This window comes from Gopherus flavomarginatus, chromosome 17 (assembly GCF_025201925.1).
Source record: "Gopherus flavomarginatus isolate rGopFla2 chromosome 17, rGopFla2.mat.asm, whole genome shotgun sequence".
Taxonomy (NCBI): domain Eukaryota; kingdom Metazoa; phylum Chordata; order Testudines; family Testudinidae; genus Gopherus; species Gopherus flavomarginatus.
Window position 1 is genome coordinate 11,604,033 of NC_066633.1, and position 15,687 is coordinate 11,619,719.

The 15,687-nt window shown below is 45.5% G+C and overlaps 1 protein-coding gene across 2 annotated transcripts in view; it reads right to left on the reverse strand.

Moving 5' to 3' along the window:
- NCS1 (neuronal calcium sensor 1) overlaps window positions 1-15,687 on the reverse strand; it is a 102,117-nt gene that overhangs the window by 70,538 nt on the left and 15,892 nt on the right. For both annotated transcript variants that reach the window (XM_050926183.1, XM_050926182.1), the window contains exon 2: window positions 12,900-14,322. In XM_050926183.1, the coding sequence (XP_050782140.1) occupies window positions 12,900-12,963 (64 nt within the window). In that variant the 5' untranslated portion in view covers window positions 12,964-14,322. The remainder of the gene's footprint in view (window positions 1-12,899; window positions 14,323-15,687) is intronic.

Here is a 15,687-nt window from a genome sequence, read left to right on the forward strand (position 1 = left end):
TGGGAGTTGCATTAATTTCATTCCATGTAGCGTTTAGCTGTGGCTTCCCAAGAGTTGATGGGACTCCCTCCCAAGCATTAAGGAGTCTGTTGGTTCAGCCTGGAAATCAGAACTGGAAAAGACCAAATACATCTTCCAGTCCATCCACCAGGGCCCACGAACATTGACTGCAAAGAAATCAGCAGCCCTGTGAAAAACATGTTCTTCCACAATGGTTTTAAATAGGGCTGTTGATTAATCACAGCTAACTCACGTGCTTAACAAAAAATTTCATCGCAGTTTTAATCGTACCGTTAAACAATCGAATGTTTAATAGAACAGAATGAAACAATTGAAATGTATTAAATATTTTGGCTGTTTTTCTACATTTTCAAATATTTGATTTCAATTTACCACACAGAATACACAGCGTACATTGCTCACTTTAGAGTATTATTTTTATTACAGATATTTGCACTGTAAAAATGGTAAAAAGAAACAGTATTTTTCAATTCACCACATAAGTACAGTAGCGCAATCTCTATCGTGAAAGTGAAACCTACAAATGTAGATTTTTTTTTTACATAACTGCACCCAAAAACAAAACAATGTGAAACTTTAGAACCTACAAGTCCACTCAGTCCCACTTCTTGTTCAGCCAATCACTAAGACAAACAAGTTTGTTTACATTTACAGGAGATAACGCTGCCCTCTTTTTATTTATAATGTTACCAGAAGTGAGAACAGGTGTTCGCATGGCACTTTTGTAGCCGGGATTGCAAGATATTTATGTGCCAAATGAGCTAAAGATTCATATGCCCCTTCATGCTTCAACCACCATCCCAGAGGACATGTGTCCATGCCAATGATGCTCGTTGAAAAAAGAATGCATTAATTAAATTTGTGACTGAATTCCTTGGGGCAGAATTGTATGTCTCCTGCTCTATTTTATCTACATTTTGCCATATATTTTGTGTTATGGCAGTCTCGGATAACAACGCAGCACATGTTCGATTTAAGAACACTTTCACTGCAGATCTGACAAAATGTAAAGAAGGTACCAACGTGAGATTTCTAAAGATAGCTACAGCACTTGACCCAAAGTTTAAGAATCTGAAGTGCCATCCAAAATCTGAGAGGGACAAGGTGTGGCACACGTTTTCAGAATTCTTAAAAGAGTAACACTCCGATGCAGAAACTACAGAACTCGAACCACCGAAGAAGAAAAACCACCTTTTGTTGGTGGCATCTGACTCAGATGATGAAAATGAACATGCATCAGTCCACTGCTTTGGATTGTTATTGAGCAGAACCTGTGATCAGCATGGAAGCATGTCCCCTGGAATGGTAGGCGAAGTGTGAAGGGACATATGAAAATTTACTGCATCTGGCATGTAAATATCTTGTGATTCCGACTACAACAGTGCGATGTGAACGCCTGTTCTCATTTTCAGGTGACACTGTAAACAAGAAGCGGGCAGCACTCTCTCCTGCAAATGTAAAGAAACTTGTTTGTCTAAGCGACTGGCTGAACAAGAAGTAGGACTGAGTGGACTTATAGGCTCTAAAGTTTTACATTATTTTATTTTTGAATGCAGTTATGTTTTGTACATAATTCTACATTTGTAAATTCAGTTTTCATGATAGAGACTGCACTACAGAACTTCTATTAGGTGAAGTGAAAAATACTATTTCTTTTTTCATTTTGACAGTGCAAATATTTGTAATAAAAATAAATACAAAGTGAGCACTGTACACTTCGTATTGTGTATTGTAATTGAAATCAATATATTTGAAAATGTAGAAAACATCCAAAAATATTTAAATAAATGGTATTCTATTATTGTTTAACAGAGCGATTATTCATGCGCTTAATCTCGATTAATTTTTTTAATCACGCGATTAATTTTTTTAATTGCTTGGCAGTCCTAGTTTTAAATAAAACTGGGCTTGTTGCTTGGGTAATTCTCCTTGCTCCTAATGGATTTTCATCACTATCGCGTTCATGGAATAGCTCCATACCAGCTCTGAAATGGATAGTTACTCCAAAGGCAAATGAACTGGCCCCCACTGAAGGGAAACAGTTTCTTCTCATCCACAGCATGTGTGGGGGAGAAATTTGAAGGCAGGAGATTGCTCCTCAGACCAACAGAAGGCCCCCAATAGGCTTAAATCCCATATGCACGTTAGACTGGGAAGGATAATCTTGTGGATAGGGCACGAAACCAGGACTCGAGAGCATTGGGATCAAATCTTGGCTCTACCACTGTGTGAGTCTGGGCAAGTTTTAGCCTTGTGTAGAAATGGGAGATTCTACCTCCCAGGGAGACTAAAACCCATTTGTGATGGGGAGATGCTCAGATACCATAGTGATGAAACCCATATAAGTACCTCCATAGCCAATAACATGGTGGGGGGGGAACTGCTGTGGCATCACCAAGGGCAGTCAGTATTTTCGTATCAGGGAGGAAGGATCCGAACTGGAGAATCTCTTCAGAATAACATTTATCACTTACAAAGAGCCAACCAAAAGGGCCCGAAAGAAACCCATCTTCATCTCAGAAAGGAAAAGGAGCCAACAAACATGATTCCATTTAGAAGTCTAAGATATGCCTCAGAGGCAGGATAATTTGAGGAAGGTTCAGGAAACAAGCCTGAATCTTTCATTAGCACAGAACAACCCCGCCCAGCTGCATAATTTGTATCACTAGGACAAAAAAGCTCGCAGCAGCCCTCACACAGGGAATTGCTCAGACAATAATCGTAATTCTCAGAGAAGCAGCATTGTCTAGTAAGCCCAGCTTGCGAGAGACTCGGCTATACGGCCCTACATAGACTCATCACTGAGTGCCCCACAACTCTCCCACTGTGAAGCTGGCCTTATCCTCTTGCCTTTGCGCCTCTGGGCAGTGGGAGATTGCGGGCCCGTAGCACACATGGTTTTCAGTGCGTTTGAGAGTTGTGCTGGTGCTCTTTGTGCGAACCAGGAGGCTGGGGGCCCAGAAGTGCCGCTACCACAAGAAAGAAGGAGAAAGAGAGAAAAAAGAATGAGAGAGAAATAAAGTAAGAAAGAAGAAGTGAGGCAATGTCACGCCCAGAGACAGAAGCTAGGCACGTGGACTGGATCTTGGAATCGGCACCTTTGATGGTTTCAGAGCTTTTTGTTTCACCACCTTAATTACAGCACCAGGCAGCCACGGTCGGGAGAACACGCAGATAAGCTAACGTATCAGTGGATACATGAAATACGACTCTTTTGATGCCTCTGCAGCATTAGGCAGGTTCTCTCCGCAGCCTGCAAGGGGTCAGAGAAGGATTTCGCTGCTCTCTGTCAGCCCTTCCATAGAGGGACAGACAATGCAGTTGTCTCGCTCTTCCTCCCCGCCCGCCGCTACCCTCCCAGCATGCCTTATGCACCCTCTGTCCTCTCCCTTCCTTCAGAGCTCAGCTCCCTCTAGGTTAATCAGGAGGAGGAGATGAAGCAAGTGCCAGTCAAGAATCCCCACTGCCCCTTATAGAAAGGGAGCTTTCCACAATGCCCAGGACGTACTGGGTGGGAGCCTGGGCTTATGGTGTAGGAGAAGAAGCCACACCCAGCACTGGAGCCATGCTGTGAGCTCTTCCTCTCAAAATCCCAGCCCTGAAAACACCAGGGGAACCTCCCTTCCCACTGGGCAGGGGGTCCTCAAATTGCAGCTGCACCTCTGCCTCCGATGGAAGGTAAAATGTGAAGGGATGTCAAATGACTGCTCTGCTCTCTCTACGGAGAATGCACCCGCGCTGCGCTTCCAGTGAATGTCATTGAGGGGCACCTCTACTACAGCAGCGCCGTGGCTCAAGCCAAGATCAGGGCCCCGCTGTGCTAGGTGCTGTACATACACTGTCCCTGCACCAAAGAGCTCACTGTAAATAGACAAAGGAGGGGAAGGGCAACAGCTTACCCACGGTCACTCAGCAGAGCCAGGACTAGAACCCACGCTTCCTGAGACACAGCCCAGTCCATCGGACCATGCTGTCTCTAGACACAGGAGGCTGCGTTCACCATCAAGGGAACCTTGACCTGGACCACTGTTCCCCCATTTCCTTCACTCCTAAGGCACCACTGCCCTCTATGTCCTTGGGAGTGAATTAGATTAGCCAGCCCTACTGAGTGACTCCCTCTACCGATAGAGCAGGTCCCCCCATGCTGCCCTGGCAACAGGCCTTGCGTCTGACCTAGAGAAGCCACCTGTAGGGATGGGAGGGGAGTTCAGTGGCCACGGCCTGCCCAGTCTCTGCCCTCTCCGCTGAGACTGTTGACCAGTCAATGCCAGTCGTGGTGACGGCTCAAAGGTGGACACCTGCCCAGTAGAAAGGGGACTGAAACCCGACATCTTGCTCCATGTAGATCATGGGTTCTATGACAAGTGTCAGGGTGTCACATTCACCCTGCCTTTCCCATACTCCTAAATGGGGAGCTGGGAGTGCTGACTAGATCTGGTTACATGGAGGTGGGGGGATGCTGTGTGGTCCCAGTATGGCACAGGTTGAATATCCCTGTCGTAGGCCATCACCTGATACTAACTTGGGGTCCCCACCAACCCAGCTGGCTTGGAACTGGTGACCTGAGCAGAGAAGCAAACCCCACCGCTGCTCTTCCCCACTGGCTTCAGCATAAACAGGGCTTAGGCGCTTTTACCAAGATGTCATCTCACCCTGCAAAGAATAGGCAGAGCTGGAGCAAAAGTCTCTGTGTATCTTTCAAACCATCAGGTCCCCCATTTCCCCCTTCACATCTCCTGATCCCTCCTCCTGGGACAGAAGATAAACACTCGGGCGGCATTGCCCCGCAGCTCGAAGAGCTCTCCCCAAGAATGATACCAGCGGCTCTAGAAGTGGGAGAACATGAGGTGATCGTGGAGTGGCTGGTCCCCAAGCTGCCCGCTCGCCCTTAGCCCAGCTGTCAGCCTCTGTCCCGCTCTGAACATGCGCAGGCTGGCTGGATGCTTAGCCTCCATTGCACATCCTTGTAAATATTAATTGCCACTGACAAGAAACACAGCAACAAGTGAGCCAGCGCGAGAAACAGGCTCTTGCAGCTGCTACTTCTCAGCCTGCGCACGGCTCCAGACTCTGCTTGCCAAGTGAAGCAAGTGCATGAACCTCAGCAGGACGTTCTGGAGAGAAGAACTGACTGGTTTACTTTGGGAGTGAAGGGAAACTGCAGTTGAGCCTCTTAATTTCTAGTCTGACACAATCAGATCTTACATTCATCCAGGATCCCAGAGTGCTCGAAACTAGACATCCAGGGATCACCTCCTTCACCGCCAAAATACAGCCACTTCTGGGGTGGAACGTAACATCTGTTTAACACTGCACGTTAATGCTACACAAGAGTTTAGTGCAGGACATGAGATTGCTGGAAAATCACTCCTCAGGGGACACACCACTAAAAACCCTGAGATGCCACAACAACTGTGTTAAAGATGCGTAAGACAGATTTGTTCGGTGATAGCACTCAGCTACAGAACAGCTCTGGAAATGGTCGGAAACTAAATGCACATGGCAAACATACCTGGGTCCAGCTCCTAAAAGAGGGCCTCTATTTCCCCCTTGGCCACCATGGGCCTGGTTTGCAGACATGCCGAGAACCTACAACTACAGCTGAAGCTAGTAAGGGCTTCAGTATTAAGCAGAACTGAAAACCCGGCTCGAGGTCTGCTTTCAGGAGCACAGGGCGCAGAGTCCCACATAAATACAATATACAGAGGCCATGCACTGCCTTGCAATAGGAAGAGCTGCCTGTGTTTTGGGTTTGCCCAGGAATGCTGGGAAGACATTTACCCACGGGGAAGGTAGCTCTGGAGTTCCCCAGCTAACTAGGGGGCTGTCTAAGGAACTGCACACCCACCTGCTCCCAGGGGCTGCTCATACCAGCCTGACACTTTGATTAAGATGCTGGTGGCACTCCAGCTGTGTGAATCTACTGGCAGCACTAATAGCAGGCAATTATAAGGGAACTACTAGTGTAGACAAGACTCTAGAGAGAAGGCAGAAAAGGCTAGTTGCTAAGCAGACCTGGGCTACCTGGCAGTATAACAGGAAAGTCTGCAGTGCAGAGAGCAGCTGGATTTGGAGAGGGACCTGGATTCGGAAAGGGACCTGGATTTTACTCCTGATTCTGTGTCACTGACTCTCTAGGTGACCTTGGGAAAAACACTTCATCTGTGCTTGCTTTTCCCAGCTATAAAACGTGCCTAATAACATGTACCTGTCTATATGCAGTGCTCTGAGATCTACAGCCGCGGAGCGCGATAGGTGCTAAACACTCTGCTTTCTCTTTACAATCTCGTCTCTGTTTTATCTGATAAGCAATGGAGGAATTTTAAAAGTAATCGGCTCAGCTAATAAACCTTAATTCTAGGGCCGAACAATCCAGTGTCTAAAACAGGGTTTCTCAAACAGAGGTAGCCGCTTGTGTAGGGAAAGGCCCTGGCGGGCCAGGCCGGTGTGTTTTCCTACACAAGCGGCAACCCGTTTGAGAAACCCTGGTCTAAAATAACTCCACAATGGGTGACCCTCTGGCGCGTGATGCCATCCAATTTCTGGGGGTTTTGTTCCTCTCCACAGTCCAGGTGTTTTTTCTGTCCCATATTCGTTTCCCAAATCCTCTCTGTCTTAATATGATCTTTGCCAGCCAGCCATTAATTAGCAGGGGGTTGTAGAGAACAGCACTGCAGAGTGCATCTTTCCCTGCCCTTTTTCTCTCCAAAAATCTGTGACATACTTGGAGTCTATTACTCAGGGCAAGAATCTTATGACCCACCAGGGTCTTGTGCATGGCAGTGTACAGAGTGCTGATCCAGCTCGCCTCCAAAATGTCTTGCTTGTCATTTGGCTCACTGATTTGGCCCTGGCTGCACACTAACATCTGCAGTGGTGTGAATCTGGTGTTCCAGGCAGAGAACCATTGGCAGAAAAGTGAACAGAACCGTGAGATCTATTCACTGCACCATTCTGCCTCCAGGGATATACAACGATTTCCACTAAAGGAATGGCCTCTGGCACCAGGTTTGCCCAAGGCCAGCAAAAATAAGACATAACCAAGCCCCAATTCTGTAGCCCCTTGATCAGAAAAACATGTAGAAGTGACTAGCTTACCACTGCTGCGTTTTAACTTTATTTTCCCAGAGAGTTCAACCAGCCTCTAGATTCCACAGTAAACATAAATCAATAGTCATAGTTTGCTCTTAAATTAACATCCATTAATTCAGTGCATTACGGTTGAGCAACAGAGTCAATTTTGTGGCTGTACTGTAAAGGAGTAACAAATAATGATACTGGAATGAGTTTAAAATTCATAAAGTACATCGTATGGATAGGATACAGTTCTTAGGAAAAGAGCATCTTATTCTTTCTGGGCTCAGTTTTTCAACCTGGACCTCCATTTCTGCAGGCATAATTCTGTATTCGTGAAGAACTGCACCCACCCTGTATGCCCTCTTCCAGGTTCTTTCCTGGAAATTCATTGCGTACCCAAAAAATGCAGCTGCTAAAACGGGGACCTTGGCTGCAATCCTGCAGTCAGATCCGCCCAGGGGGACCCTTATACCAGCTTGGATCTAAGGGTAGCTTTGCCAATGCCCATGATATTTAGTGTTTTTGGCTTAAAGCCCCAGCTGCTGGGGTCATGTGATTAGGTGAGATTCTCAGCTTTCATTTAAAAAAATGGTACTAGCCCTTCTGGTTGCAGAAAAAAGCTTGAAAACTTGAAGCCTAAAGCATCAAAAACCAGAAAACACATAAAAATCACCTCAAATGCACTCTTAAAAAAATCTCAAGATTTTAGGGCCCTGACTCATGATTTTTGAACATGTGGGAGTGACAATGCTGCAACTGCAGGACTGGGACTGTAGTTTGCAAATGAGGCTCCTCGGTGCTGTGTTGTTATTCTGACAGGACCCCATGTCATATTATATATATATTTACAGGCATATTTACTGTGCCTATCATCACAGCGCCTGGGCTCACATGACATGGTTCTGATTACAAGCAATAACTCAGCCATAAGGATCAGAAATACCCTAACACCACAGAACAGAGCCACAACTTAAGATACTTCGGCCGCAGCTCTGCAAAGCACTTAAGCATATGCTTAGCTCCCACTGCAGCCAGTGAGACTTAAGCACATGCTTAAAGTTAAGCACATGTTTAAGGTCTACGCTGACTCACGGTCTTTGTGAGGCTAAAGAGTGGAAAGCACTTACTTTGCAGCTCAGGTCCTTATTTCTTCATGGGACAAAATACACAGCAGTGAAAGTCGTCCTTCTAAGCTACCTCGACAGAGCACTGAGAGACTTAATCAATTAATGATTATGAAGCACTTTAAGAAGCTGGGAACCACACTATGGAAGTGCAAAGATTTACATTATTTATTATTATTATCATTCACTGTTGGCTTCTGCTATATTCCCCTATGGGGCACAGCCTGGCCTCCCAAGAAAGGTTAGATCTCGCTTTACATTTCATCGAGGCTCCACTCAGGCTGGATTCACTCTGACACTTCTCAGGGAGGCAATGAGCCTCAGGGCCAGATTTTTAAAGGTATTCAGGTGCTTAAAGATGCAGAGAAGTAGCTAAACCCTCGCTCCTCATAGGCATTAGGCACCTACCTTCCACTGATTTCAATGAGAGCTAGGTGCACAAACACCTTTAAGGATATGGGTGCTTGTTACTGTTGAAAATCTCACTAGATGTCTATCAGCAGCTGTAAGTAACTAAATACCTTTAAAATTTGACTTTTAATACTGTAAGTCAGTAGTTTAACTGGCAATAGAACCCAGGAGTCCTGGTTCCTAGTCCTCTGCTCTGAGGGTTATATAGCACTGCCCATATGCCTTCTTAACAATGCCTTAGCCCAGTGCCATATGCCTTAGCCCAATCTAACTTTTTCTGAATAGGGAAAGTGCAGCATAAGGTTTCTGAGACACAGCCACACTTTACATTGTTATGTGCATCTATAGAACGTGTCTGTACTGATAACCTTGTACAGTAGAGCAATGGAGGATGGGCTCTACCCAGCAGTTGCTCAAATTAACAAAAACGAAAAGATTATTTTTAAAACCCCCACAAATACATGATGATGTAAAAGAAGGAAATTCCATCTTGGGGTCTAGTGCTATAGCACGGTGCTATAGTACTCAGAGTACATATACACCTCTACCCCGATATAACGCTGTCCTCGGGAGCCAAAAAATCTTACCACGTTATAGGTGAAACCACGTTATATCAAACTTGCTTTGATCCACCGGAGTGCACAGCACACCCCCCTAGGAGTGCTGCTTTACTGCATTATATCAGAATTCTTGTTATATCGGGTCACGCTATATCGGGATAGAGGTGTACATGGTTTCCAATGTCATGGGAACTACACAATGGAATCATAACCTCACAGACAAGATTGTTTATCTACTATCAGACGCCTGTTACAGATACACCCAGGGGATATCTATCTACATGTGTATCTCAATTCACAATATAACTTGGCCAACGCACTACGCTTCATAGATTCAAAGGTCAGAAGGACCATTGTGATCATCTATTCTGACCCCCTGTATCACACAGGCCACAGGACTTCCCCGAAATAATTCCTGTTTGAACTACGGCATGAGTTTTAGAAAAACATCCAACCTTGATTTAGATATTGCCAGCGATGGAGAATCTGCCATGACCTTTGGGAAATTGTTCCAATGATTAATTACTCTCCCTGTTACAAATTTACACCTTATTTCCAGCCTGAATTTGTTTAGCTTCAACTTGCAGCCACCGGATTTTGCATCCAACGAAGCGGGTATTCATCCACGAAAGCTCATGCTCCAATACATTTCTTAGTCTATAAGGTACCACAGGACTCTTTGCTGCTTCTAAAGCTGATGGGCTCTATAGCATAACAGCTAGCCCAATAATTCTCTGCAGTAATGACCAAGGCGCTCAGGCAAAGGTTATGGGTTCACATCCCAGCAGGGTTGTTTTTTGCTACTAATTTTACCTGGGAAGTGCTCTGATGCTACGATGCTGGGCAGCAGCATAAGGCAGAATGATAAGGTGCAGGGAATTAGGCCAGGGTGGAAGGGAGGGTTTAAGTCTCTTTGAGGAGCTGCTTACCATCTGCCTGATCTAGGTGTCCAGGGTTACTTCCCCAGGGTAAGAAAGGGGCCCTAATAGACAAGGCACTGAACTCAGAAGATCAGTATTCAATTCCCACTTTAGCCAGAGACTATATTTATGTGTGTGACCTTGGGAAAGTCATTTTATCATCCCTGCACCTCCGTTCTCCAACTGTAAATGGGGATAACAGCACTTCTCTAACTCCCAAGGATCTGAGGATAAAATCTGAGGCACTCAGATACGATGGGGGTGAGGGCCATGTAAGTACCTAGATAGACAGGAAAGTGCTTGCTCTTCTTGACAACTGTGGCAAAGATGCAGGAACACTTAAGATGAAATGATTATCACCAGAGACGAGGCCTGGAATGATGAGAACTAGGCAAACAGAGTCAAATTCTAGTTACACAGGTGCAGTTCTGCTGAAGTCAAGGAGGTCGTATTCATTTACCAGAGGAGAATTTGGGCCATGGGATCAAATTCTGAGTCTGGGCAGTTGGACCTGCATGTTTTATATGCCCACTCCTGTACACGCAACCGGATTTCACCTGCACACATCCAGTTGGTGGCTGCGTGCGCCTTGCTGCCCAATCTGTGTGTGCAAATGTGAGTTTAGTACCTACAAAAAAAGGTGCAGTGAGTTGCATATGAAAGAGCAGATGTGTAATATCAGGGACCAGCTTGCAGCTAGCTGAAAATGTGGCCCATAGTTTTTGATAGTGCTTGTCACTGGGCAGACTGACCAAAGTCAAGAGGTAGAGGGATTTTTTTGGATGGGGGAGGAGGAGCTGGGCATGCAGAAAAGAAAGCTGGAGAGAAGAATAGTGGTGACGCAATGACTGATTTAAAACAAATGACCCCTTGTTGGCCTCATCGAGCAATGGAAACATCCCCGTATGAATGACAATTTCACAATACTATTATACTTGTTCAGCATCTATTGTTGGCAAGACATAGGATATCATGATCCTTTGTCTGCCACACATTTCTCTCTCGAGGGATCCACTGCTGTGTAAAGTGAAACTACAGAGGAGACAAAAAAAGATGTCAAGGTAGCCCAGTGCCTGGTAGCACTCAGCCCGGAAGTTTGTGATGGTGCTGGATCATCTCGGAACCATCCCCATTTGTTCTGAAGGACAGAAATGGAGATGAGATCATGTCACGGCAGACAAAATCAGTGTGCAGGCTTGGAAGCCTTTAATGACTTGCTCCAGCGCTCGATACACCAGACTGCCCAGTGGATGCACAGAGCAGCACTGAATGATGGAGTTGTGCAATGCACCAGAGTGGCTCTGTTCCCTATGGGAGAACCTGCTGCATCCTAATCTATTGCCTTTTTGGGTAAGTGCTGCCATAGGACTGCAGCAGTGACAGTGGAGGGAGAGCTCCTTGCTCTGTTAGCTTTCAAGTGCTCTCCAGCTATGCAACAATACCTCCAACCTGTGTGCAGAGGAGCAGAATTGAACACAGCAGCCTTGGCTGTACCTTCCTGCTTTTCTTTAATACACCCTTAGCATTGATTTCAATAAGCAAAACAATCCAGCAGCTTGCAGTGTTAATAAGATTATATCAGCGATTCAAATGAAAAATCCACCCATTTAACAGAGCAGATTGTTAAGCTGATATTTAAGATTCTGGGAGAAAAAGAAGGAGCTTTCGGGTGTCTGACCCTTCATTGTGCTCCATAACACGGGGAAGATCCCTCAGCCCAATGAACCCAAACTTTGAAAGCTACCAGTGGTAGAGACCTTACATTAAAAAATGCTTCTTGCTTCTAAAGTGGAGGTGGCAAGGAGGGGTGAACTGAAATGAGGTTCTCTCTGCGCACCAATGTATTAGTGACATTTCAGATTAGAGTCGGGAAGCCCCATAAAGGACTGGAAACTGTCGATCCAGGTAAAGTGCACTTCGAGTTAGCAAGTGATATGGGGAGGGGAACATTCCTTGACTGTGAATTATTGGTTGCTTAAAGCTAGAGGGAGAAGTTTTTTAATGGGATGGGGTGTTCCCCTGGCTCCCTGCCCCCACCTCCCAAAAAAATCACTGTCTATATTCGTCTCTTTCCAGGCTAACCTCCTCTGAATTCTTGCAACAGAGCACAGCAACGCCTGAGCACTCCATTAGGGGAATAATTAAGAAACTGTCAATGTTCTACAAAACCCAATGCTCGGAACTAAAAATAAACCAAGACACCAGGGGGTGAGAGGGAAGGGAAAGAATTTCTGAACTCGGTGCAAATTCTCCAGGAAAGCAAAGATTGCAGCAATGTTTACCACTGAACAGTTTTTTCTGTCTCTCCCTTTCACACACCCCTACGGGAGATGTTTGGGGGAGACGGGGGAGTTCTGCTTTCCTCGCCAACACTTCAGTGCATCGTGATGTCTGAATCACCAGGCTGAGCTTCTCTAGAAAGAAATACTTGCTTGTCTGGTGCTTCTCACAGCAGTGGCCGGCTAATCACTGAATAATGATACCATAGCAGGGTTCTCCCTTCTGTGATGAACCCCCTCAAATACCTGGGTTTTCTTTCGCTTTCTTTATCAGTGCAGCAGATCATGCAAATGCTACACACCATGACACACTTACACATCCTTCCCCTCAACCTGTGTGGGTGCACGCATTCCTGTGACACAACCAGCACATGTGCAGCAAGCAGCAGGGCCCCACACGGAAAATCAAGGGCATCTTTTGATCATGACCAGCTCCTACTCCACCCCTACCCCTAGTACAAAAGCAATCGGAAAGTTGCCTGATTGTAAGGGGGTTAGAATACTTACAGTAGGTCTTCCTGGTGAGCTCTTCCACAACTTCAGGCTTCAACTTGCTGTTGGATTTCCCCATTATTGCCCAGCAGCTCTTCCTCCAGATCACTCAGTACATCAACTACTATATTGCCTTGTAACTCCCCCTCTTTCACTGAGGGGTCATCAGAAGGCTTACCTTGACTTTAAAAAAAAAAATCAAAATCACCTTGGGTTCTTCTTCCAATCTCCTCTCCTTCCTAGAACAATGTTTCTTTAAAAAACAAAAAAGCAGCAGCAGTGGAGTAAGGGGCAGAGGGGAGAATTGCTTTTGTTTTAGTGGTGCTCCAGCCTTACCGGGAGATAGGATTTCAGTCCTGGAGGATTTTACCCCGCTCTTCAACTGAAGAATAACGCTAATAAACAGAATTGCTACATTCCACTTGGAGAGAGGGCTTTGGGGTTCGGGTTCTGTTTTGCAGCGACCAAAGCCGTGGTTACATTTCAGTCATGGTTTCTCTTCATAAAAAATTAAACACTGCAGGTTGATTTGTTTTTCCTCCCCTGCCCTTACTTGCACAGCCTGGTAAGGAAGGTTATTGTGCAGGATCTGTGTGTGCGTCTCTCTCTCTATCCTCTCGATAGCACTGTGGAGTGTTGCTATTGTCGTCCCTGGTTACAGAACACCCTCCCCTCTTTCTTTCCCTGTGCAGCTTCAGCAGATGAGGATTTGCTGCTGCCTGCTGCTCTGCTGATAAGGTGTTAACTGGAATCTGCCAGTCAGACAGCAGCAGGCCAATGTCTTATGTCTCCCTTTCTTGTCTCCTCACTTTCCTTTTTAGATCAATCCTCTAAAAAAACCCACAACCCAATAACATTTTCATTCAAAACAACTCAATGGCTTCCTCTTTCTCTGCAGATGCATTGATTTCCTTCCTCTGGGGCCTGGAGAGAAAACGCTTGTTGTCTCGAACTTGGAGCTGAGTGTCTAATGGAGATCGCAGAGCCCCCCACTCCAGTCTCTCCAAAGTCGTGTATTTATCTGAGATTCACAGAAGTTAGGGATGGAAGAAACTGATTGGGTCCTTCGATCCGTCCTCTGCCAATGAGGAATCTGCCTTTGTTTTATTGGAAAGTGGCAACGCTACATTCGGAGCTATGTAAATAAATGGGATTATTATTGTCACTATACTGGTTTCTGCCTTGATGCAAAGTCCCGTTAATGAGATTTACTGCCTATAGCACTGTAGCATTTTTTTGTTTTGAAGACCAATATTCCTTCTCCCAGATTCCCTTGCCTGTGTTCTTGAGACTCTGTTTCTCTTGATGTTTTCCTGGCACGTAATAATTTACGAAGAAGTGACTTTTTGTGAATTTTGTAGATAACTCTAAGGCGTTTGCTTGCTTTCTCTCCCTTGGGGGAATTTTATAGTGAGTGTGCAGCCAGGGTAGCAGAAACCTGCAAGAAACAAAATAGATTTTCATCACTGACAGGTGGGTCTTTGTAAATCAATATTTTTCTTATCTCAAAGACAGAGCGTGCCCAGATTGGTGGAAACACCCAGCCTACCAAGCTGACTGTGTTGCAGATGATTAACATACATCCCATCTGACAACGTGTCTCTACTCCGTTTTCTACTTATGCTATTTATCTCCAAAGAGATCAAATAATATACTGCAATCTATGAGTCTTCCTACAGTCATTTTTATCAGTGAAAGGGATTCTTTCCCCTCTGGGGCCAGTCAGAAACACAGATGTTGGCCCCTTCCCTCAAAGAGCCATGTGGGTTCTTTGGTGTTAAAATTAGGACTTACTAAAGACGACATACTGAGCCAGCTGATCACAGAGGTTGGAACATCACCGCCCCTTATGCACCAAACACATTAAGAGTGACCTCTCTGCACTAGACACCACATTAATATTATAACCCATAAGCAGGCAAAGATTCTGACCACCCAGCCAGTAACCTCAGCAACAAAGCACCTCCCTGCAGGCAGTTCCATTTCTTTAGGTGCACTGCTCACTCAGGTTCAGGAGAGTGGTGAAGCAAAAAGAGCATTGATGGGGTTAAACCTGCCAAGGGAGAAGAAACCTACTGAAGTCGTGCCTTCTCCTGCCAATTTCCAGTGCTTGCTCTGCCTCTGACTTGTTCGATGACCTTAGGTAAGTCAGAGGGATCATCATTTGGAGAAGTGGCCTCTGATTTTGTTTGGTATGCTTCAATTTTTGGCACCCCCAACTTGGAGGTTTCAAAGGTATTACTCAGCGCCCTCACAGGGCTCTCATGAGAATTAATTCATTCATGTTTGTAAAGTGCAAATGGAGACCATGTTGAGATTCTTTGAAAATCTGACCCCAATCAACCTACCCATGGGCCATACAGAGAATCACTGACAGAGGTGAAAATACAGCCCAAGAGCTCACAGCTTAGCCTAGGGCAGTGACCTTCAACCCTATTCCACCTGGAGCTAAAAAACATCTATGTTTTTTTTTGCCACAACCCACCCAACCCACAATCCTTTGCAGCCAGGAAGGGGAAGAGTATCTTTGGACACAGACTGGCTAACCTAGTGAGGAGGGCTTTAAACTAGGTTTGATGGGGACAGGAGACAAAAGCCCACAGGTAAGTCAAAAAACATGGAAACCTGGGAGGAGGGTCAGAATCTGGGGAGGGGGGGAGAGCATGGGCCATTATAGCAGGGACAAGAGAGAGACAAGAGGGAACACAGAGGGGAAATCAAATCAGTATCTTAGAGGTCTGTACACTAATGCAAGAAGTATGGGGAATCAACAGGAAGAACTAGAAATGCTAGTGAATAAACA